At 40.0% G+C, this 26,238-nt stretch overlaps 2 protein-coding genes across 2 annotated transcripts in view; both read left to right on the forward strand.

The window, feature by feature from the left end:
* Nucleotides 1-5,254, forward strand: part of LOC124253115 (sulfotransferase 1C2-like) — a 28,871-nt gene extending 23,617 nt beyond the window's left edge. The window contains exon 6 of the mRNA XM_046686832.1: nt 4,562-5,254. Coding sequence (XP_046542788.1) covers nt 4,562-4,671 — 110 coding nt within the window. The 3' untranslated portion in view covers nt 4,672-5,254. The remainder of the gene's footprint in view (nt 1-4,561) is intronic.
* A 10,071-nt stretch (nt 5,255-15,325) lies between these two features.
* LOC124253132 (sulfotransferase 6B1-like) lies at nt 15,326-16,423 on the forward strand. Its single transcript, XM_046686848.1, has 3 exons — nt 15,326-15,339; nt 15,763-15,941; nt 16,182-16,423. Exons 1-3 carry the CDS (start codon nt 15,326-15,328, stop codon nt 16,421-16,423), a joined length of 435 nt encoding a protein of 144 aa, XP_046542804.1.
* Nucleotides 16,424-26,238: the final 9,815 nt, after the last annotated feature.

Below are 26,238 nucleotides of genomic sequence, written 5' to 3' on the forward strand. Positions count from 1 at the left end.
TTTTTGTATGTTTTGCGGGACCACCTCCAAATGTCACAATTTTTGTTTTCGAAATATTGACATTTAGTTTCCATTTCTTACAATAATCGTAGAAACTGGTGAGAGACTTTTGTACATCATCTGGGTTATCATTTAAGAGGACAGTATCATCAGCATACAACAATCATATGAAAGCGATGAAAAGGGAGATATTATCTGTGGTGATAGTTTCAATACTGAGACACCTAGAGCCATTATCTTTTAGAAAATCATCAAGGTCATTTACAAACAAAGAGAACAGCATTGGGGATAGATTTTCTCCCTGCCTAACACCTGAGTTGCAAGGGAAGAAGTCAGATGTATCATTATCGACGGAAACTGCTGATTTAATCTGCTGATACATATTTTTAACAAGTCTCATAAATCGTCCGTTTATTCCGCTTTTAATTAGTTTAAACCAGAGAGCAGCTCTCCATACTGTGTCAAAAGCCTTACATACATGGATAAGAGTAGGTCCAAGTATTTCAGTGCTTGTTGTAAGGACACACATGGATAAGAGTAGGTCCGAGTATTTCAGTGCTTGTTGTACTGACACACAGTGCTTGTTGTACGGAAACACATGGATAAGAGTAGGTCCAAGTATTTCAGTGCTTGTTGTAAGGACACACATGGATACGAGTAGGTCCAAGTATTTCAGTGCTTGTTGTACGGACACACATGGATAAGAGTAGGTCCAAGTATTTCAGTGCTTCACACATGTAAGCTTGTTGTACGGACACACAATAAGGATAAGAGTAGGTCCAAGTATTTCAGTGCTTGTTGTACGGACACACATGGATAAGAGTAGGTCCAAGTATTTCAGTGCTTGTTGTACGGACACACATGGATAAGAGTAGGTCCAAGTATTTCAGTGCTTGTTGTAAGGACACACATGGGTAAGAGTAGGTCAAAGTATTTCAGTGCTTGTTGTACGGACACACATGGATAAGAGTAGGTCCAAGTATTTCAGTGCTTGTTGTACGGACACACATGGAAGATAGGTCCAAGTATTTCAGTGCTTGTTGTAATGACACACATGGATAAGAGTAGGTCCAAGTATTTCAGTGCTTGTTGTACGGACACACATGGATAAGAGTAGGTCCAAGTATTTCAGTGCTTGTTGTACGGACACACATGGATAACACACATGTAGGTCCAAGTATTTCAGTGCTTGTTGTACGGACACACATGGATAAGAGTAGGTCCAAGTATTTCAGTGCTTGTTGTACGGACACACATGGATAAGAGTAGGTCCAAGTATTTCAGTGCTTGTTGTAAGGACACACATGGATAAGAGTAGGTCCAAGTATTTCAGTGCTTGTTGTACGGACACACATGGATAAGAGTAGGTTCAAGTATTTCAGTGCTTGTTGTACGGACACACATGGATAAGAGTAGGTCCAAGTATTTCAGTGCTTGTTGTAAAGACACACATGGATAAGAGTAGGTCCAAGTATTTCAGTGCTTGTTGTACGGACACACATGGATAAGAGTAGGTCCAAGTATTTCAGGGCTTGTTGTACGGACACACATGGATAAGAGTAGGTTCAAGTATTTCAGTGCTTGTTGTACGGACACACATGGATAAGAGTAGGTCCAAGTATTTCAGTGCTTGTTGTAAGGACACACATGGATAAGAGTAGGTCCAAGTATTTCAGTGCTTGTTGTACGGACACACATGGATAAGAGTAGGTCCAAGTATTTCAGGGCTTGTTGTACGGACACACATGGATAAGAGTAGGTTCAAGTATTTCAGTGCTTGTTGTACGGACACACATGGATAAGAGTAGGTCCAAGTATTTCAGTGCTTGTTGTACGGACACACATGGGTAAGAGTAGGTCCAAGTATTTCAGTGCTTGTTGTATTTCGTGCTTGTTGTACGGACACATGGATAAGAGTAGGTCCAAGTATTTCAGTGCTTGTTGTACGGACACACATGGATAAGAGTAGGTCCAAGTATTTCAGTGCTTGTTGTACGGACACACATGGATAAGAGTAGGTCCAAGTATTTCAGTGCTTGTTGTAAGGAGTAGGTCCACACATGGATAAGAGTAGGTCCAAGTATTTCAGTGCTTGTTGTACGGACACACATGGATAAGAGTAGGTTCAAGTATTTCAGTGCTTGTTGTACGGACACACATGGATAAGAGTAGGTCCAAGTATTTCAGTGCTTGTTGTACGGACACACATGGATAAGAGTAGGTCCAAGTATTTCAGTGCTTGTTGTACGGACACACATGGATAAGAGTAGGTCCAAGTATTTCAGTGCTTGTTGTACGGACACACATGGATAAGAGTAGGTTCAAGTATTTCAGTGCTTGTTGTACGGACACACATGGATAAGAGTAGGTCCAAGTATTTCAGTGCTTGTTGTAAGGACACACATGGATAAGAGTAGGTCCAAGGTTGTTGTACGGAAGGATATTTCAGTATTTCAGTTTGTTGTACGGACACACATGGATAAGAGTAGGTCCAAGTATTTCAGTGCTTGTTGTACGGACACACATGGATAAGAGTAGGTCCAAGTATTTCAGTGCTTGTTGTACGGACACACATGGATAAGAGTAGGTCCAAGTATTTCAGTGCTTGTTGTGAGGATAAGACACAGTGGGTAAGAGTAGAGTAGGTCCAAGTATTTGGATAAGAGTAGGTCAGTGTGCTTGTTGTACGGACACACATGGATAAGAGTAGGTCCAAGTATTTCAGTGCTTGTTGTACGGACACACATGGATAAGAGTAGGTTCAAGTATTTCAGTGCTTGTTGTACGGACACACATGGGTAAGAGTAGGTCCAAGTATTTCAGTGCTTGTTGTAAGGACACACATGGATAAGAGTAGGTCCAAGTATTTCAGTGCTTGTTGTACGGACACACATGGATAAGAGTAGGTTCAAGTATTTCAGTGCTTGTTGTACGGACACACATGGATAAGAGTAGGTCCAAGTATTTCAGTGCTTGTTGTACGGACACACATGGATAAGAGTAGGTCCAAGTATTTCAGTTGTTGTGCTTGTTGTGAGGACACACATGATAAGACAAGTATTTCAGTGCTTGTTGTACGGACACACATGGATAAGAGTAGGTCCAAGTATTTCAGTGCTTGTTGTACGGACACACATGGATAAGAGTAGGTTCAAGTATTTCAGTGCTTGTTGTACGGACACACATGGATAAGAGTAGGTTCAAGTATTTCAGTGCTTGTTGTGAGGAGACACATGGGTAAGAGTAGGTCCAAGTATTTCAGTGCTTGTTGTACGGACACATGGATAAGATGGGTAAGAGTAGGTACGGACACACCAAGTATTTCAGTGCTTGTTGTACGGACACACATGGATAAGAGTAGGTCCAAGTATTTCAGTGCTTGTTGTACGACACACACATGGATAAGAGTAGGTTCAAGTATTTCAGTGCTTGTTGTAAGGACACACATGGATAAGAGTAGGTCCAAGTATTTCAGTGCTTGTTGTACGGACACACATGGATAAGAGTAGGTCCAAGTATTTCAGTGCTTGTTGTACGGACACACATGGGTAAGAGTAGGTCCAAGTATTTCAGTGCTTGTTGTACGGACACACATGGATAAAGATTTCAGTGCTTGTTGTAGGTTCCAAGTGCTATTTCAAGTGCAAGTATTTCAGTTTGTTGTACGGACACACATGGATAAGAGTAGGTCCAAGTATTTCAGTGCTTGTTGTGAGGAGACACATGGGTAAGAGTAGGTCCAAGTATTTCAGTGCTTGTTGTACGGACACACATGGGTAAGAGTAGGTCCAAGTATTTCAGGGCTTCTTGTACGGACACACATGGATAAGAGTAGGTTCAAGTATTTCAGTGCTTGTTGTACGGACACACATGGATAAGAGTAGGTCCAAGTATTTCAGTGCTTGTTGTGAGGAGACACATGGGTAAGAGTAGGTCCAAGTATTTCAGTGCTTGTTGTACGGACACACATGGGTAAGAGTAGGTCCAAGTATTTCAGTGCTTGTTGTACGGACACACATGGATAAGAGTAGGTCCAAGTATTTCAGTGTTTGTTGTACGGACACACATGGGTAACAGTAGGTCCAAGTATTTCAGTGCTTGTTGTAAGGAGACACGTGGATAAGAGTTGGTCCAAGTATTTCAGGGCTGGTTGTGAGGACACACATGGATAAAAATAGGAATAGGTTCAAGTATTTCAGTGCTTGTTGTAAGGACACACATGGATAAGAGTAGGTCCAGAGTATTTCAGTGCTTGTTGTGAGGTCACATTTTATGGGTGACATGAATGCAGGACATCGATTTTCAGAAGGCCGAGGGAGACCAGGGGTGACTGACAATCCCATGGCCCATACCAAAGAATTGCGCCAGCAATGTAGAGAGGGTAACCGATTCATGAATTACTTATTTGAGGATTCATCTATTGTTTACATCAGGCCAGACTCATGTACAATGTATTTGAAGACTCAGTCATATATTGTTGCATGAGTATCCCATCTTCTGTTACTGCCTGTATGCGTGTACCACTCAAAGACTTATGGAATATGTGATGTTATTGTTTCAGGTGAAGTTGGGGACTGGAAGAACTGGATAACAGTTGCTCAAAACGAGAGATTTGACGACGTCATAGAAAGAGCATTTGAAGGCACAGGAATTGCATTTACGTATGAGTAGATCAGACAACGGTGTTCGTAATATCGTAGTAGAATTATTTGAACATATCTGACAGAGATTTCAACCAGTCACCTTTGTACTCTGAAATCGGGGTAAAGACGACCCAATGTTACAAGAAGATGGATGACGATGAGTGTGTGCTTTGTGTTTTCCACCGGCATGAACAGTCTATCAGTTACACCAGGGCATGTGATTTGTTTAGGAAACCGTTGTTGACGCTTGTTAAAGCACTTTAACACTTCAGTGAAACTACAAGCTAGGATGGTGTACCGACAGAACAAGGGGCATAATCAGAAGGATTCTGGGATTCGAAAGCACGGTCAGCGGATCTTGTTACAACTTAAGGACGTCATTCAGCACATCCATGTCCGGCGACTGAAACGAATAAGCCGCCAATGCCTCCAAACATACCAAGACTTAACTCCTGGATATGGCAGTAAAGATGTTTATTGAAATACATTGTCAAAGGTATTCGGAAAATGTTGTCCAACCCGTCGATCCACTCTTAATGTTTTAAAGCATACTTTTATTTTTAAATATGTACATTAAATACCAACTTAACAAAGAAAAATATGCTTACGTGTAAATTTGCTGTGTATTTAGCACTATTAAGTACTACATTGCATGTATTCAGAAAAGTTACAGACTTCATCAGATGAAAAATGAAACGCACAAAATAAGTGGTTTCACACTGGTTTTAATATTGTTAGATGAAAGACGAATAACGGGAACGGATGGTCAGACTCGCTGACTTGATTGACTCATGTCAGCGTTTCCCTGGCCCAAACTGAATTATTTTCAGACCGCCGTCATATAGCTAAGTGAGGTGTCAGACAACACACAAACAAATGATATGGTTACGGCCTGACACCGCTGTACATTATTTCTGTTCCATTTCTTAGTTGGTAGATTAATGTCGGAGGAAAGGTGTGGACGAGCATGGGTAAGGTAATGTTACGTAACTAGGGAGATCCGTCAGCTGAGTACACAATGACAGGTCCTGGCATAGTTAAGGGAGGCAACCCATAAAAGTACTGCACATAAAATCACTAAACAATGGAAGTGAGAGAGATGGCGATTGAAGCCCCTTCGAATGATATTCCAGTTACATCACAGCACCGGAATCAGTCAATGTCGGTTGGAGTAAGGCAAGGTGAACTAGCTTATGTACCCCTGTTGCAGTCTAATGTAAACATCATATAGTTCACTATCGGAGCAACTTTCCACGTCAATGTTTAATACGTGTGGACTCTTAAGGTGCGCGCCTGCGCAGTAAATTAGGTCACTATGTTATCGCAGCAGCAACATATTTACCTACAGTCGTGCACAAGATACAACTGTGTCCAGCTACTTGAAAGTTGCAAGTAATCGTCAGTATCAATTCTAAGCACGTGAGTAGGTTAAAAGCAAAGCCATGAGGGTACAACATTGAGTGAAGAAGTAGGTCAGTTTCAAGCGTCCATTTTACTCACTGAACTACGCCCCCATTTTGTGGTCACAGGTGATGGCTTTAGCTGTCATCTACATGGCCCGTACAGGTTTGTGGGGTGAATAGATTACATATATCATGCTTCTCCACTCGCCAATTTTCGTGACCATCTTGTCTCAGAATGGTCACAAATGTACATGTTTATGTGGCTGAAAAACAGGGTTTATCGTTCAGTTAAACTTGTTTAACGTGCAGTATATATAGTAGTGTAATGATAACGCTTTCTCAGTAAAGTACAGATACTAGGGGTTTTTGGGGGGCAAATTCGGGATCGAATCGACAATCCCAGACATACCTAATCGCCAACACACACAGTCAGCCATCTAACCCCCTCAGCCAACTGTCTGTTCAGATCATGTCCTTTGTGTACCCGTCTGACAAATGTAAATGCGATTAGGTGCCTGTCATTCAGGGTGTTGGTTCAAAATCCTGGATGGGACTCTACTCAATAAAAGGTGTGGGCATAGATACACCCTTTTGTCCAGTACGTCGAAATTAGACTATCAATCTTTGCTATTTAGAATTAGGGTACAAATGATATTTCACTTAACACTATTGACACTCACCTGTCGATAACTTCGATATTATTGAGTACAGAATTGCGGCAGGATCAACGGGTTCGAAACGGGATCGAAGTTGCTGCATATTGATGTTGAATGATGTCGATGTTGAATATTGATCCAAATACGTTAAAAGTTGACTAATGAAAATACGAAAACAAAACAAAGGTCCATAACTCTCCATACCACTGCGAATAATATATCTCTAATGCAACAGGGGATCAAGTAACTACTAAACTACAATGTTGAAACATATTCAGTTCAAGTGCAAACATGTGGGATATCCCAGAAAGTGAAGTTGTGGTTAATGTGAGTGAGTGAGTTAAAAGTTAACGTCACCTCGGCAATATTTCAGCCATATAGTGACGAGAAATGTTTTATATAAACAATAAATTAAAGTTGCTAAATAATCAGTCATCGAAGGACTGTAAACTAACTAGAGTATCACAGATGGAGTCTAAAACTAGCATGAACATGTAAAACTAGTTTATTTACGAAGACAATACAATATAAAAACGGGCTATAGGTCGCCAACAACTGAAGGTAGATCACCACACTAGGGACCATGGGGACTTATAGTGCTTTTGCTACCTGCATGGACCCTAGGTGGATTTACACCATCCCTTCAGCCGCTGGCGATTGTAGGATAATTTAGCCGACAGTTAAAATAACAAAAATACTACGTTTCCAAAACTGATAAGTCTAAATTTCCTTTGAATGTTTCGGGACTTACGTACCCTCTCAGGAAGACAATAATTTTACAATACTTCAACCCCCTTTGAGGGTACAGCTACTAACAATCTAAGTTACCAATCTAAACTATCAATCATAAAAGCCATCTATTTACACAACATCTTAATCAAAATTCATCAATTAAATCAATTTCTTAAAAAAAACAATAATTAAATGAAAATTAACAGTGGTAAAAAGATCGTCAACTGTTTTCACATTGAAATATGTATCCCTTATGATGGAGAATTCAACACAGTCAAGCAGGATATGCTTGACTGTGACTCTCTCATCACAAGGGATACAAAACGGAGGACCTTCACCTTTTAACAGGTATTTGTGAGTATAACGTGTATGGCCAATACGACATCGTCGCATAATGACCTCCTCAGATCTGGACCGACAACCCAAGTAGGTGTTACCAATATAAGGTTTTATTTCCTGTAATTTATTGATACCCACTTGGGTGTCCCACTTCTTCTGCATCAGATCACCGATGTAGGTTCTAATGCTAGCTTTGTAATCAGAGTATGGGATAAGAAGTGGTGTCATAGATTTGTTGAGTGCCGCCCTAGCAGCAAGATCAGCCATTGTGTTCCCAGAAATGCCAACGTGGCTGGGTAACCAAGAAAAGACGATGTCGCATTGGCCAGTAGCAAGATCATTATAGAATTCAATAATTTCTATTAAAAGTGGATGTTTACACGAAAGATTTTTAATAGCCTGAAGGCACGAAAGAGAATCGAAAAAGATTATGTATTGTTAATGTTTAATGTGTCTTTGAATATATTTAAGAGCTGTTAATATGGCGTTTGCATCTCCCGGAAAAATGGAGATGTTATCCGGTATTCTAGAAGATATTGTTCTGGATCCAATGACAGTGGCACATGCCACCGCGCCACCATCCTTGGACCCATCTGTAAATAAGGATTTGTATTTACTATATTTGATTTTTAATTGATTATATTCTTGTCTATATTGTAATTCATTAGTTTCTGATTTCTTAAACTGTGTCAGAGTTAGGTCAACTTCAGGCCTCACTAATTGCCAAGGAAGAGAAGAATGAAGACGAGAATGAGCTATATTTTCCAGCTAAATGCCGGCAGCAGAAATGAATGGTTTAATTCTGAACCCAAAAGGCGGAACAAGAGAAGGTTTCTTGGTGTATAAATCCTCATAGAGGGGATTAAAGACACAGTTATATGCGGGGTTAGATTTGTTAGAGTACAGTTTTGTAATATATTGTAAAGATAGTTTTAACGGCGTTGTGGAAGAGATGGCTCATCGGCCTCGACGTAGAAACTGTCAACAGCCAAAGTTCTAAACGATCCAAGGCAAAGTCTTAGACCTTGGTGATGGATTGAATCTAATAGTTTTAGGTTGCTTTTGCAAGCTCCACCATATACGATGGAGCCATAATCTAGTTTAGAACGGATGAGTGATCTTTATAAGTGTAGGGGGGTAGTTTGGTCCCTTCCCCACTTTGAGTTGGAAACAACTCTTAACAGATCAAGTGCCTTCAGGCATTTAGCTTTAAGGGATTTAATATGAGGCAGAAAGGTTAAATGTGAATCGAAAATAACACCCAAGAACTTTGCCTCCTTCACAACTTTGATGGGTGTGCCATTTAGAGATAGGTCAGGGTCTTTATGCGGTTTGTATTTACGGCAGAAATGTATACAATTAGTTTTGGATTTCGAAAATTTAAAGCCGTTTTCAAGACACCATTTATTTATTTTGTTTAAAGACATCTGCATTTGCCGTTCAATGGTATGCATATTTTTACCACGACAAGAAATATTAAAATCATCCACAAAAGGTGATCCATCAATTGAATCATTTAAAATCTTTGATAAACTGTTGATCTTGATACTAAACAATGTTACAGACAAAATACTGCCTTGCGGGACACCCTGATCCTGATTGTAATGGTCAGACAGGGTTGAACCCACTCGTACTTGAAATTTCCTGTCATTTAAAAAGTTGGATATAAATTGAGGCAAACGGCCTCGTAATCCAAAGGCATATAAATCTTTTAAAATCCAAAGTTTCCATGTCGTGTCGTATGCTTTTTCTAAATCGAAAAAGATTGACACTGCATGTTGTTTATTAATTATGGCATTTTTCACAAAATGACTCTAAACGCACTAAATGGTCAACAGCATTCGATTTTTACCGAAATCCACACTGAATATTTGTAAGTAAATTATTGGATTCCAAGTACCATATTAATCTATTGTTGATCATTCATTTCAATAGTTTTAAAAAAACGCAGCTAGTCAAAGGAAATGGGGCAATAATTTGAGGGATCAGTATGATCACGTCCAGGTGAGGAGTGAGTGAGTTAATATTTAACGTCACATCGGCAATATCTCAGCCATATCGTGACGAGAACATATTTGACATTGAAATGGAATATATGTATATGATAAAAACCTGTCTACGAAGGACAGTAAAACAACTAGAATATCACAATTACAACTAAAACTAGTGTGGAAAGTTAAAACTAATAGCACTATTTGGACAATACAATATAAAAACTGGCTATAGATCGCCAACAACTGAAGGTAGATCACCAAATTAGGGACCATGGGGACTTACATTACTTTTGCTACCTGCATGGACCCTAGCTGGATTTATATCATCCCTTCAGCCGCTGGCGATTGAAGTCAAATTTAGCCAAAATTAAAATGACAAGAATACTACATTTAAAACAGCTGGTAAATTTAAATTTCCTTTGAATGTTTCGGGACTTACGTACCCTCTCAGGAGGACAATAATTTTACGCTACTTCAACCCCCTTTGAGGGTACAGCCACTAACAATCTCAGTTACTAATCTAAACTACCAATAATAAAATATGTATCTATTTACAAATCAGTTAACAAGTCTAATTCTTTTAAAAATGCAATAATTAAATGAGAACTTATATTAGTAAAAAGATCCTTCATGGTTCGTGCTTTGAAATAGTTATCCCTTGTGATGGAATATTCAACACAGTCAAGCAAGACATGCTTGACCGTGATTCTTTCATCACAAGGGATACAAAACGGAGGATCCTCACCTTTTAATAGGTACTCATGAATATATCTTGTGTGGCCAATACGACATCGTCGTATGATGACCTCTTCAAATCTGGACTGACAACCCAAGTAGGTGTAACCGATAGTTGGTTTTATTGCATGTAATTTATTGATACCTACTTGGCTGTCCCACTTCTTTTGCATCAGATCACGGATATAAGATCTAATAGCTAGCTTTGTAATCAGAGTATAGGATCAGAAGTGGTGTCACAGATTTGTTGAGTGCTGCCTTAGCAGCAAGATCGGCCATTGTGTTCCCAGAAATGCCAACGTGGCTGGGTAACCAACAAAAGACGATGTCGCATTGGCCAGTAGCAAGCTCATTATACAATTCAAATAATTTCTATTAAAAAGTGGATTTCTAATAAAAGTGGATGTTTACAAGAAAGATTTTAATAGCCTGAAGGCACGAAAGAGAATCGGAAAAGATTATGCATTGTTTATATTTACGGTGTTTATTAATATATTTAAGAGCTGTTAATATGGCGTTAGCTTCTTGCTGTGAAAATAGAGTTAGAGTGTTATTTGTAAAGATAGTTTTAACGGCGTTGTGGAAGAGATGGCTCATCGGCCTCGAATAAGAAGTGTAGGGGTAGTTTGGTCCCCTCCCACTTTGAGTTGGAAACAACTCTTAACAGATCAAGTGCCTTCAGGCATTTAGCTTTAAGGGATTTAATATGAGGCAGAAAGGTTAAATGTGAATCGAAAATAACACAAGAACTTTGCCTCCTTCACAACTTTGATGGGTGTGCCATTTAGAGATAGGTCAGGGTCTTTATGCGGTTTGTATTTACGGCAGAAATGGATACAATTAGTTTTGGATTTAGAAAATTTAAAGCCGTTTTCAAGACACCATTTATTTATTTTGTTTAAAGACATCTGCATTTTTGCCGTTCAATGGTATGCATATTTTACCACGACAAGAAATATTAAAATCATCCACAAGAGGTGATCCATCAATTGAATCATTTTAAAATCTTTGATAAACTGTTGATCTTGATACTAAACAATGTTACAGACAAAATACTGCCTTGCGGGACACCCTGATCCTGATTGTAATGGTCAGACAGGGTTGAACCCACTCGTACTTGAAATTTCCTGTCATTTAAAAAGTTGGATATAAATTGAGGCAAACGGCCTCGTAATCCAAAGGCATATAAATCTTTTAAAATCCAAAGTTTCCATGTCGTGTCGTATGCTTTTTCTAAATCGAAAAAGATTGACACTGCATGCTGTTTATTAATTATGGCATTTTTCACAAAGGATTCTAAACGCACTAAATGATCGATGGTACTACGGTCTTTACGGAAACCACATTGTATATTAGTTATAAGGTTGATTGTTGATCATGCGTTCCATGTTTTGCAACACTGTATTAGAGGTGAAGAAACTATCTCTTCGGGGGATTAACAGGAGATCGACCCCTTACTTTCCTCGAAGGTGACAAGCTATGTGTCCTACCATGGTTGTGGTCGGACACATCCATGTCCTCGAGTGATCCAAACTTATTAAATATTTGGACCGATTATTAGCCCCTTTCGGGTTCTACCACTTTGATTCTTTTTATTTGTTTCAGCTCTAGATCTGGACTTGATTTTTTCAATTTGTTTCTCATTTATGTCTGATTTTGATTTTTGAGATGATGTTTTTGTGTGAGATGAGGACGAATCCTTATCGCTAGATGCCGTAGACTGATTTAATGTTTGTGAACTGGATGTTTGTGTAGGTTTCACATGTATTGCGGCAGATATCAAAGTTGGAGCAGAAGATTTTGCCCAAGTGTATTCGGTCTGGCAAGCTACCGATTTACATGGAATAGATCTGGGAGTTGAAGTTGAAGCAGAAGTAGAAGCAGTTGCGGCGGCATAAGACGGGCCAGGAGTTTCCTGAGCCATGACATATTTCTTAGCCTCGAAAAAGGTGATATTTCGGTCATGTTTGACACGTGAAATTTTTGACTGGAGTTTCCATGTCGGGCTTTCTCTGGAAGACGAGGGATGACTTCCAGAATAGTTTGCACAAGCAGACGGGTTATTGCAGAGGTTACTGTCTTCACATTTGCCTCCACATCGGTGGCAGGCAGCTGGATTATGGCATGATTTGGAGCCATGGCCATAATTTTGGCAATTGTAACACCTCAGGGATTCGGAATGTAGGCATCGACCCTTAGGTGACAATAACCAGCTTTAAGTTAGTTAGGGCCGGATGGAAGACAGAAAGTAAACAAGTATGTATTGCTTTTTAGAATTTCATTTTCTCTTTTAAACGTAAACCGTTGTACAGCAGTGACTCCTTGAGAGTGTAACTCTGAAACAATGTCTGCTTCAGTCATGTCAGCTAAGCAACGTCCTACATCACGGACGATGCCTTTGCTATTGTTGAGTGTCCTGTGAGATGAAACCTTTACAGGAACATTGGCCAGAGAATTAGGTGAAAGCAGAATTAGTGATTGTATTTGTTTCTTGCATTCAATAAGGAGAGATCCAGATCGTAAGTTTTTAACTTCTTTGACTTCGCAATAGCAAAAGGATTCATTTTAAGGGGACCATCATTTGGATCAGACATTACAAGAAAGCGAGACCAATTTGCAGGATTTGTGAGAGCTGTAGCAGCCTCGTCCTCCGACGAGAATGAATCATCTGATTCATGCGAACGTTTTTTAAGTGGTGGTGCCATGATTGTATTGAATATGATTCGCTCTCCTAGCTCCCCACCCACCATGGAGTGTCAACGAGGAGGATGCCTTATGTCTGTGGATCTCCAACAGACGGCACCAAGGATACTAGGAGAGTATACTCAAGCAGGAAAATACCTTGAAAAGATAGATCCTACCAGATTGGCCCATGAGCTCACCGCCTTCTGGCATAGGACTCTAGGCAAATTGCAAAAGTAATAACGTGTGCTTTTAGCAAATAGGAAATAGCCAGAACCAAACAATAAATTTTCGAAAAGTCAAAATTGTGCAAAAATACTTACCATGCACAGGGCTTGGCGTGACCAGCCGATTGATAGAACCGGGCCAGTTCTACCTCCCGTCAAGGTGAAGTAAGGGGCGAAGTGGTGTGTTGGGCAAAGGAACGCTATACCTGGAACCAGTGCCCTCAACCACCAGACTCCCGTCCTCCACCGACACAGGGGCTCAACCCACGGCAAACGGGTTGGTGGACCAAATATACCCCCGGGTCCACAACGGGGGGTTGAAGAGCGCTTAGCGTTACCCAGCACCCACCACGAGGAGGTGGCTCTTCACGGGTGCCGATCACGTCCAGGTTTCGGTATGGGCACAACAATGGCATCACGCCATGATGATGGGAATGTACCAGATGTCCAAATATCATCAAATATATTGAACAAGGTTTGTAAGCATGGTTCTGGTAAATGTTTCAGGAGTTGATAATGGATGTTATCAGCTCCTGTAGCAGTATTATAAGCTTGTTTAAGAGCACCATGGAGCTCATGAATAGAAAAGATTTCATTATAATCCTCTCCATTATCTGAATTGAAATTAATTATTTTATTTTCTTGTTGTTTGTGATATTTTTTAAATTGAGGCACATAATTTGAAGAGGAAGAGGAAGGTTGAAGAGCTCTTAGCGTTACTCAGCACCCACCATGAGGAGGAGGCTCTTCACGGGTGCCTGTGGTTAATGAGAACACAATGTTTCTGTGCCATTTTACCACTAAGAATTTAGATCAGCAGCAAGTTTGTATGTGAACATTTAACGTCGGTCACTGACTTCACTGGAGAGTCTGTCGAATCTTTCTGTCGAAAACTCATGCTTGACGCAATTTAATTTGTGTGTCGTAACAACTTTCCAAGTCAAGTTAGCTCTACACGCCTTTTTTTGTCGTAGAATATCTGTTGTTTTATTGCGGCTAAATATCAGTACAATCGCCAGTGGCTGAAGAGGGTATAAATCCAGCTTGGGTCCAGGTAGCCAAGGTACTGTAAGTCCCTATGGTCCCTAGAGTGGTTATCTGCCTTTAGTTGTTGGCGATCTAAGCCCCTTTTTATATTGTATTGTCCTAATTTGAAATCCTATTTTAGAGATATATGCTAGTTATATTTCTTGTTACTGTGATAGACTAGTTGGTTTTACTGTCCTTCGTTGACATGTTTTTAATATTTATGCATTTATCATGAATTTATAACTATTTTAAGTCACGATATGGTTGAAATACTGCTGCTGTGACAATAACTTTAACTCACTCACTCACTCACTCTTGGCGTGACGATTGATCATATTCTCCACTCATCCAACCCACCTACTCCTATGGGTATGGCGTAGAGAAGTCAGGAAACATATTCAGCTTGAACTGGCCTTCCACAAACCACATTATGTATTTAGATAGGTTTCTGTGGTGCCCAAGGGACGCAACTCTGACCAGCGAATATACTGCACCGGTTTGTTATCTCAATAACGTACTTGTTTCTAGATCCGTGACTTGCATAAACAGCCTTAATAAGAGCGTGTTGGGTTGACTATAATAGCTGTGAGGTATCTTCCTGTGGATCTAGACCAAGCATCCTCGCTCCCCGAGAATAAACAGTGCTGCTTATTTGGAACTGGAGCATTGGTCGGGACAATTCCTTCTTCAGCGTATAACAAAGTCACGCGGAACGTAAACAGGGACGTAAAGTCAGTTACAAGCGTTCGACACGAACAGGGCTCCTTTTTAACATGGAACTGGAACATTGGTTGGGGTGATTACTTCTTCAGTTTCGTAGCAAAGTGTAACGGTTGTGTGTTCAAGAAAGTCAATCACGAGCGTTGGTCGCAAGTACTGATCACCATGGAAGGTGAGCGGTAAGTACTTGTTCCTCTCACTATTCTGCGTGAGTGCAGTGCTTTTTCCGGAGCCATCTTGTTTCTAAATGAGTCGAACTGGTCACGATTGTACGTGTGTATGCTGCTAATCACAGGGAAGTAATCGTTAAATTTAAACATGGGCGCAAACAGAGCAATGTACGCATGTCATCAAATAGCAACAGCAACTTTTGTTCACTGTTGTATTGGTAACATTTATTTAAATGCGTCTATCACTCAACTAAATGCACATTATTACGTCCCTTGCGAGGGCAAGAATCGACCAAGTCCATACCCAAGTTAGACCTAATGTTGATCCTTGGTTTGTAGGCACCATAGTCATTTTTGTAATTAGCACTAAGCAGTATCCACACGCAAGGAATTCTAAAACGTCATTCAAACCCAATCAGTGATTCTTTGTAGAATTCCCGAGATTCTGGACTACCGGAATGAGAATGGTCATGGATGGTCGTTCTACAAAAACGACGGTCTTCTTCGGATGATTGTTACAACTCCTGAAGCTGATATGGAAATGCTCCGAAAAGTTGTGAAATTCGAACTTAGGGACGATGACGTCTTGATTGCAGCATATCCCAAATGTGGTAAGAACCCATCCTGAACAATATACTGTATGAATGAGTAATCTATTGTGTGAATGAATGGGTTTTTTAACTCTGTAGTAAACAGGTTGTTCTGTGACACAAGAAATTCATGATTTGGAGTGAACCTGATTTGTGAGCTATGCACTGTGTAGATCATGCTGACGAAACACAATCACCATTCAAACAGGTGTAAAGCCCAATTCACTCACTCACACTGTGCTGTCTATTCTGATCCTCCAGGTACCCACTGGTTGTGGGAAATAGTCACTATGCTCAGGGCCGGTAACTCTGAGTACAGCAAGAAGGCGAAAGGGTTCGCCATGCTGGATCCGCCACACTTTGAGCGGGCTGATAAACTCCCCTTCCCGAGAGTTCTAAACACACATCTATATTTCCGTCATCTGCCCGAGAAACTGGTGGAGAAGAAGATTAAAACAATCTTGATCCTGAGAAATCCCAAAGATGTCAGCGTATCATTTTAACCATCTGAGCGGAGTAAAAAGTGAGCGACAGGTTTGACGGGACGTATTCAGAATTTCTGGATCTGTTTCTGGAAGGAAAAGGTGAGTGATACGTAGATGATATTACGTTATCTTAAGCTTTATGGTAATATCCATGGCGTCGGATGGCATTATATGTTTATCACCATGTTTTATATGTTGATATCAATATGAAGACATAATTGCTATATTTAATTAACATTTACAGAAAATAGCAGATATAATACTTATCCTTGTCATCAACAGTAAAACCTAATGTAAGTCTTAGTATCGGGTTTCGTGGGTTTCAACAAGATTGAAACATCTGGGACCTGTATCACTTCGGGCTTTCCTCCCTCGTTTACGAAGGAAGCCGTAATTCGACTGATGTGCCTTTCAAAGCAGAGTTATACACTCACTCGTCCATGCATTTAATTACCGGATTCCAAAATCTGTTTATGGCTGTCAGTGCAAACACTGATACGACAACAAATTTAGCGTAACTCTAAAGGGAGTTATGTTAAAAGAGTGAGTGAGTTAAGATTTTAAGTCACATCGGCAATATTTCAGCCATATCATGACTAAATCAAGTTATAAATATATTAACAATTAAAGGTAAATTATAAAATTCTGTCAACGAAGGACAGTAAAAAAACTAGATTATCACAGATATCAATATAAAACCAGTAATTGAATCTAAAATATGTTAACTATACATGACAATACAATATAAAAACAGGCTATAGATTGCCAACGACTGAAGGTAGATCACCATACTAGGGACCTTATGTTAAAAGAAACAATTTAAGCCTTTCTGCGGTTACCCTCGATTTTACTAGGCTAAAGTAACGCCTAGACTCTGGAAGTGTACAATTCATCACGAGACCCCAAGTGAGATGGAATATTCCAGGACTAATTGCATATCCGTTGAGACTGCATCGTCCTCTATGTCGGCATGTCGGTAAGAAGCTAACCAGAGGTAGGTTTGCTATAATGGTCGCCCGGAGATATAGTGGATGGGGCTGCAGGTACTGTGGTTCAGTAGAGACCTTCTGTCACTTTCTAAACTCATAAGATACAAGTTTACTCACGCCCTCATGTGCTGCAGTCTGTGTAAGGGCTGGAACGCTGTGAGCTGCTGGTGAATGTTGGTTCAAATATTTAGACAAGTTGCTCCATAAATGTGCTTCAAATTTCAGATGAATAATTTAATGCTCGGACATAATGCTTCCTGAATGTTGGGTCATATATGCCGATGTGTTGTACAGTTCTGATGGGTTTCAATACTAACATGCTCCTTCCTGGATGTAGGTTTAAAGGCCCGGGTGAACTATAGTGACAATGTGGGTTTAAAGCTCTGACGTATTTAGTCTAAGTAAACTTAGGCTCAGTATTATTCGTTACACTGCTATTCTGAGTCTAAAACAACTGTAGAACGTCGCGTCATGCTAACCTTTGAGCGACCTATGAATGTTCAACCAAACGCGAGACGGCCGAACGGATTTAACCAATCAGACAAGAGAAGCAGAAGGTCGCTGCAGCTAACATTTTCAGTTGACAAAATCAGAACACTGCTTACCAAATCGCGAATGTTAACATTCGCTCGTACCATTTGGACTTTTACCTCGAAAACGTTTGAACTCAAACGATTCCGAACGCTATTATCCGCACGATCGCTTCCGAGTGATACACACGGATGACGCCATTATTCATAACAGTGAGTAAACAGTCGCAGAAAATAGCGATGCCATCTTGCGGAAATATAAACTAATAGTAAACATATCATCAGCAAACCAAAAGCGTATAAACTCCAGATCTATTATCTGTGCTTTATGCGGATTTTCGTTTCTTGAGAGATCAGTGTCAGCGACCGCGAAAGATAAAATCCAAAAAACAGTTTGTAAGTCCCGCCGAACCCTAAATAGTAGCTGTTGTCTGATTGGTTAAATCCGTTCTGCCGTCTCGTGTTTAACAGGACGGTCATAGGTCGCTCAAAGGTTACCTGATGCGACCTTCTACCAGGGTTTGTTAGATTCAGTATAGCAATGTAACGAATAATATTGAGCCTAGGTTTACTAAGATCCTGACGTATTCTGCCTGAATGTGGGTTTACATGCACTGATGTGCTGCTTCCTGAAAAATGAGCTTATATCCTCTGACGTACTTGTTCCTGAATGCGTGTTTCTATGTTCCAACATGCTGCATGGTATAAACTCTGTGACCTGCTGCTGTGAAAGTTGGGCTTAATCGATGCTGTCTGACTGAAGGTGGTTTGGGTTTTGTTTCTGACTTTTGCTGTCGGGCTGGAGGTATAAACACTCCCAGGGTCTGCTCCGCGAATTTGTCTAACTCCGAAATCATAACTGAAGAAGGAATAATAATCATTCACTGCTTTAACACAAGACTTAACATTGTTGTAAATAGTTTGTTATTATTTAACGTCACATCGGCAATATTTCATATCGTAACAATTGATTAGTATACATAGTAAGTAATAGTAAAATAGACCTGTCTACGAAGGACAGTCAACTAGATTATCACAGAGACGAAATTAAAACTAGTTATTTAAAACTGTTTTTAACTATAGATGACTACAACATAAAATATAGATTGCCAACAGCTGAAAATCACCTACTAGGGACCATGGGGACTTACAGTACATTTGCTTCCTTCATGCGGACAAGTTTAAAAAATCTAGTGCTTACACCAAAACTGTATAATTTATTTGTGAGGTCAAAAGCTTTACGAAGTCGATGAAGGCGCAATAAAATTTTGTGCCATTATTAAGTGATATATTGATAAGATTATATATCTTAGGAATATACAATATGTACTGCTGTATTTCTCACTAAAACCAACCCGCTCCTTTATTATTATCCCATAAACATCACACCATGTCTTGAGTCTACTGTTTAAAATACTAGTGAAAACTTTTCCGAGACAAGAGAGCAGAGTGATACCTCTATAGTTATCAGCTACGGAGATACTACCTTTTAGATGAATCGGTACCATAACACCAAGGGTCCAGAGGGTAGGGAAAATACCTGTATGAATAATCTTATTAAACAATAAGACAAATGTATCCAATAGTTTACAACACCCAGCTTTGAGAATCTCATTTATATTACCATCATGCCCCGCAGCCTTAGAATCTTTAAGCAATTTTATGTGAACAGAGATTTCATCAGCTGTAATATCCGAGTCCAATTCTTCCACCGACCTTCTTCGTCGTCCGAATAAATACTTTTCAATACTGACATAAATTCAGGTGGTCTCGATTCTTTCCACCTGTCAGTAGGTTTAGCGTATGCAGAAACATTTGACAATAAGTCACATTTTAAACTAACAACTGCTTGAAGAGGATTATGATAAGAAAATTCTGTAGGATTACCAAATGAAAAGGACGTGATTAGTACATCCCTAGAGGTACTAAGATATAGTCAATAATACTCTGGCCATTTGTATTACATAATGTGAATTTACCAATAACTCTATCTTGACCAACCCTTCCATTTACTATTCTTAATTGATGCATTTTACATAGTATTCATTTACACATTTGTCTCTATTACCACTTGAGAAAGTACCCCGATGTTATTAAAACGCTGTTTCTGAGTTTATATCATCGGTGACGTAATCTTCAGGTAACGGAACAAACTCCGTATCTGTGCATTCATCAAAGGTAATATAATTAGGTTTGGTACCTGTCCGTGAGTTGGAGGTCTCCAATAACACTGATATTACAAAATTCAAAAGCAACGTCAAAAGTCAATAACATGAAATATTATGCGAAGGAAAACTTTTTGCTAATTAAGACAATTTTCTCCTAGATTCATATGCTGAAAGCAAAGTTCATATTGGAAGCTACTTCATTATCTCATAACACAGTCTGGCGCGAATACCTGCATACCCCTTTTACATCTAATGATGATCATGAAAGTCCATCTTGTTTCTCTTACTGTGAAAAAGCTGAAAGACTGAATGAGTATTTCCAATCTATTTCAACAATGGATGAAAACAATGCATGTCCAGCATTTTCAATAAACGAACAGGCGCAATTTTGACACCCTATCTATATCCAAATTTGAAATTGAAGATGTCATCAGATGTGTACATGTGAAAAGGCGTCCGGTCGTGACAGATTAAGTCATCAACTGTTGAAACACGTTGTACACTCAATAAGTAACGTTTTATATGTCTTTGCAAACATGCGTGTACCCTTCTGAGTGGAACGTTGCCAATGTCACGCCTCCCTTCAAAAAAAGCGATCCAACTTTAGCTTCCATCCCTTATAAGTTGTGATGGTAAAGTATTTTGAAAGAGTTGTCTTCAAACACCTGTATAATTATTTTCATGCTAACAAGCATGTATAAATATCAGTCTGGTTTTCAACCGGGACAGTCCGCTGTACATCAGTAATTGAAATATACCATCGGGTTGTGAATCATTGGATAAAAAAGAAACAAATTTGTATGGTATTGTGCGATATATCAAAAGTGTTTGATCGTGTCCGGCACAGAGTATTACGGTTGAAACTTGAAAACTATGGTGTAAGCGGACAGCTGTTGGCATGGTTAGCTAGTTCCATAAGTAATCGCAGTCAGAGTGTATTTGTCAGTGGGTCAGTTTCCAAGCTGAGGACTCTAAGCGCTGGTGACCCACAGGGGTCAGTGCTTGGCCCTTTTTTTTATTCATTGTATACATAAATGATATAGCAGATGAATTAGATTGCTTAACGCGTCTATTTGCTGATGACTCGTCTTTGGGTTACTCTTCACCAGATAGCAGGATTATTGAAATGAATCTAAATGCTAATTTATGTAAGTAAAATATTTGGGGTAAAAGATGGCTAAATAAGTACAACCAAGAAAAGACGGAAGCTTTCCTATTCTCGATGAAAATTGGTATCAATATACAACATCTTTACTTTGATGGTGTTGATATTAAATTTGTTGATAATCATAAACATCTTGGAGTTAACCTTACCCACAATGGAAAATTGGGCTGGCCATATTTAAAATATGATACAAAAAGTTTTAAAATGGTTACCTCCATGCGACTATTAAGATGTGTATTGTGTAGGGGTACTCTATAGATCTATACCATGTCCATTCGGCCGCATCTTGAATACGCATGTGAAGTCTGGGACGGGTGTACTCTTGAACAAATAAACAAACTAGAACAGATTCAATTACAAGCAGCGAGAATAGTTACTGGTTTACCAAAATATACATCATGTGAATTTCTGTATTTTGAAACTGGATGGGAAACATGACAAGTTCGTCGTAGAAAACGAAAACTATGTTTAATAAATAAAATTCAAAATGAAATGGCTCCTCCATATCTAAAAGAACTGCTTCCCTTGAATGTTGGTTCTAAATCAAAGTATAATCTACGCAGTTCTCTAAATATATCGATTCCTATTCCAAGACTTAAACATTCAAAAGAATCCTTCTTTCCATCTACAATATGCTCTTGAAACAATTTGCCAACCACCGTTCGTAATTCAAAAAGTGTTTCAACTTTTAAATCATGTATAACTGATAACCATGCATAAGCACCTCAGCATTATTCGTGTGGTAAAAGAAAATTAGATATTATTCATACTAAGATGCGTTATTCTGTTAGTTGTTTGAACTTTGATTTGTACAGAGTTGGATTGAAAACTGATCCCATTTGTATATATGTTGTGATTTCATTGAGGACTCGTATCATTATCTGTTTGAACGTCCATTGTATAAACAACAGAGAGTTAACTTTGTGTTATCTGTTAAGCGCATTTGTTCATCAGCAGATATTTCAGTTGACCTTAAACTTTTGTTAGAAGGACGTGCGGACATATCATAATGGGGAAATACAAATGTATTCAAGTTAGTGCAATCGTTCATTAGTGAGACAAAGCGATTTGTATAGCATATTGATATAATTCTGTATAAGATCTTATCTCTTTTTACTTATTCTACTTTCTTGTCTACTATCTGTCATCTTTAATTGCGGGAATCTACATTATCTATGTACATACCAAGGAGAAGGTATTCTAAGTTGGAGAACTTGTTCCTAATCTCTTTCTCTGTGAATAAAATATGTTGAAAACAATGCTCTGAAGTTCTACTGTGTACATATGAGTTGAGATGCTGTGATCAGATACGTTGTGTCTGAATGGGTATTTACACGCTTTCAGATGCTGATGTCATGTGAACTTATTTCTCCGACCTGAATGTTGGCTTTAAATATTGCGCTACATCGCTGCATCATCTGTGCCATTATCTTTATATGCATATAAATGTATATTCCTTCCAAAATTTCAGTGAGCTGTGGTGGGGATTATGTCGACTACGTGAAGGATTGGCTGCAAGTGAAACAGGACAACCCGGACTTGCCAATGTTGACACTGTTTTATGAAAACTTGAAAAAGGTTTGTAGTTGACCAAGATGCCTTATGTCGATGGTCAAAATGGTTTGTTAGGTACACGGTTTGAAGATCTGAATGTAAACAACGGTGATAGATCACAGTAACGGATGACATCTAAATACACTCGATATTCACATATAACTGCGTCCTGTGCATGTCATCTGTTGTGAGTTGCCCATTGATATGATGCGTGTGATATTGCCTATAACACCGTATCCAGGGCATCAACATCGATCATCAATTTCTTGATCATGTAAAATAACATGAGTACATATTTTCGTCTGTCTGCCAGTTTTGACGTGCTGCTGTCACAGGGTTTGAGAAAAGTGGAGAGTGTGTTGTTAGCTTGCATTTGCCGTTTAACAATCTGGTTATATTTAGAAGGTACGTCATTAGTTCTCGTTCTATACCTTTAGTTAACTTTACTGGGACTTATTTGTTATTTACACATTCCTTTACCTTTAGTATACTGGACTATCCATAAATCTATGTTTCCAACGGCAATAGTACTGCTAATTGTTCAAGGACAAGTACTCTTTACAACATTTGTTCTGGATGACAACGCTTGTTTGGTTGATTTTAGGATCCTGTTAAAAACATCAGAATGGTTGCCGACTTCATTGGAGTGTCTGTCAGTGATGAACTATGTGAGCAAATAGCAGAAGCGTGCAGCCTTAAGAAGATGAGGGCAGCAGACACTCACATCAAGGAGCACGCCAGAAAACTGTCCGACGTCTGGAAGAAAGGTCACCAAGGACTGTATAGAAAAGGTAAGATTGGCCCTCTTTGTCATTGTTTCCTACGAGTCCTTCATACATTAACTGATGACAGTGGATAGTCCTCAAACCGATTTTCACTATGGTTTACCAAAAAATATAACACCCCCAACCCCACCCCCCAAAAAAACAAAACAAAAAAATTAAAAAGAAAAACGAAAAAAAGCCCAAAACAAACTCGATCTGATGGTTACCTAATGCCCCTATTCCACACAGACTTCACGAATCCCACGAATTGCCTCGAATTGACAAATTTGAGTATTCGTAGTTGAATCGTAATCAGTTCGTGAAGTTCTTAACTAATTCGTATATATAGTCGTAGTCAGTTCTTGCAGTCCTTGAGTAATCGGGAATTCGTACAAAGTTTTTGAACTGTTCAAAATTTTGGCCACGAACTTCGATTAAAAATAATCGTAGTTAATTCGTAACAGATTCGTAGTGCATTCTTAGGCATCGTAACCAAATCGTAATCAATTCTTAGGTATTCTTAACTCATTCGTGTATTCGGCAGTTCATTGGTTTGACAACTATCGGCTACGAATCTGTCAGGAATCCCACAAATTCACGCCGAAGCAGTTACGAAGCAAGTAAGAACTACCTACGAATAAGCTACGACAGTAAATTGGGTATATAAGGAGTTTAACATTCACTTCCGGTCATTAGCTGCTGACGATTGTGCCGCGTATCCACGTATTAGCAAGATGCCAAGAAAAGCTGCAAGTAATAAGGGCAAGGGGGAGAGGAAGAGAAGCAAGAGAGCCAGGGAAGAGGAGAGAAGGCAGCACCTCACCCCAACCGCCACAAGAGTAGCTACCCCTCCACTGGAAGATGAAGCAGCTCAGAAGTGGAAAACAATGTGGCAGATTCAGCAGCTTAGTCAGTGGGTGCTGAGTCAGTGGCTGGTGATGTTGGTGATGATGATGAACTAGCAGCTTCTTCCCAGTATAAGAGTAAGAAAGTCAGGTTCTTGTCCAACCTCACAGAGGGACGAACAAGAGGATGTGGCCCTCTTCCTTGAGAGGAATGTCTTCATCTACAACAAGAGGCGGTTAGACCACCTCTGTGTCTCTAAAATGAATAAGGCGTGGGAAGATCTGGCCCAGGAGATGAAGGCATTGACTACATTTTTGAGAGCATCCGTACCCAGATAGGGAAACTCAAGAGGAAGAAGAGTGGTCAGGCATCTTTTGAGATGACAGACCGCAAACAGTGGATATGGACCAGATTCCAGTTCCTGATGCCCCACATCGGACATGTCACCCAACGCATAGTCCAGAGCTTCCGGAGAGGCGCCACCACCAGCCAGTGTGATGAGTTCCAGGAAGAGGAGCCACAGTATCCAGTGACCACCACACCGTCCACCACCACTTCCTGGAGAACGAGTGTGTGACCGTGTCCAGCACCAGCGGATCCAGAGGCAAAATAATGGGGCCTAAACCTTAGACCAGGAGCTGCACACCTGCAAGGACCGTCAGGAGAAGCTGTTACAGGTCCTGCAAGCGCCTTCTGTGCCTGAGGTCCCCATCCAGAGAGGTTAAAGTTCACGGAGTACCTCCGGCATGCTTTCCAGAACCTGCCCCAGTCAATCTACCGTGACGTACAGAAGGCCATGTTTGACCTTCTGTTCAACGCTGAGAAGCAGGCAGATCTGGAAGCAGGAAGATCAGCACCTGCACCTCCTCAACTGTACCAGCAGTGGCAGCGAGCCCCTTGCAGTGGCAGTCCAGACCGGTGGCCCCAGCTTGGTCGGTGTGACACTCACAGGAGCCAACCTGGGTCGACAGGCAGTTCCCAGGATACAGCTAGTCTCCCAAGCCAACAGGAACTGCCCCGTCAAAAGGTCATCACAGACAGCTACCTACACCAACCTGGTGCCTCCTGCCCAGAGCCAGCAGCCCCGGTCGTCCTCCAGTGCCTCGGGCATCAGCAGGAAGCGTCATTCAACCTGTCTGAGATACTGATAGACATCAGCCCCACAGCAGTTGCCACTCGGGTCACACAGACCTCGACGGCAACCGCTCAGCTTGACAGGTCCACACTCTCCACTCCATAGACTGTGTGTTTAGCTGTGTACATCTTAGACTGTGTGCTTTTAGCTGGGTGCTCTTAGTGATATATGTTTATGTCTAAAAATTCCTCTCGGATAGTTTATGTTTTGTTTGATATGATATGATTATGATATGAATGTACTTAGATAAGCATTTCTATCTTTCAGTTTTATATAATACCAATAAAACTTGAAAAGATATTAAAAGAATAAAGTTTGTTTTGTTTGCGTGGTCCGAGCAGAGATATTGACAGATGGATTTGGGGCAATGTGAACATTGCAAAAACAAAACATTCATGACATAAAAGCAGAAATTGTAATATAGTGAAGGAGGGAGCTGTTGTGCTAGTAGTCAGTAGAGCAATACAAGCCCTCTTGGGTCTCTTGTTTTTCATAAACATTTTATCAGCGCTAATGAGCATTAATAAACACTATTAACATAATTTTAGCATGAAATATCAACATTTATCATTCAGTTAACATTCACTCCTGCCTGTCTTTCTTGCCACGGAACTGAACCTGCTTCACTGTTAAAGTAGGCCTTAAGATAGTCTCTCATCACTTTGCCCCCTCACGATTGTCT

The sequence above is a fragment of the Haliotis rubra genome, unplaced genomic scaffold (assembly GCF_003918875.1).
Source record: "Haliotis rubra isolate DU_JTF1 unplaced genomic scaffold, ASM391887v1 Scf532, whole genome shotgun sequence".
In the NCBI taxonomy this organism is placed as follows: Eukaryota; Metazoa; Mollusca; class Gastropoda; order Lepetellida; family Haliotidae; genus Haliotis; species Haliotis rubra.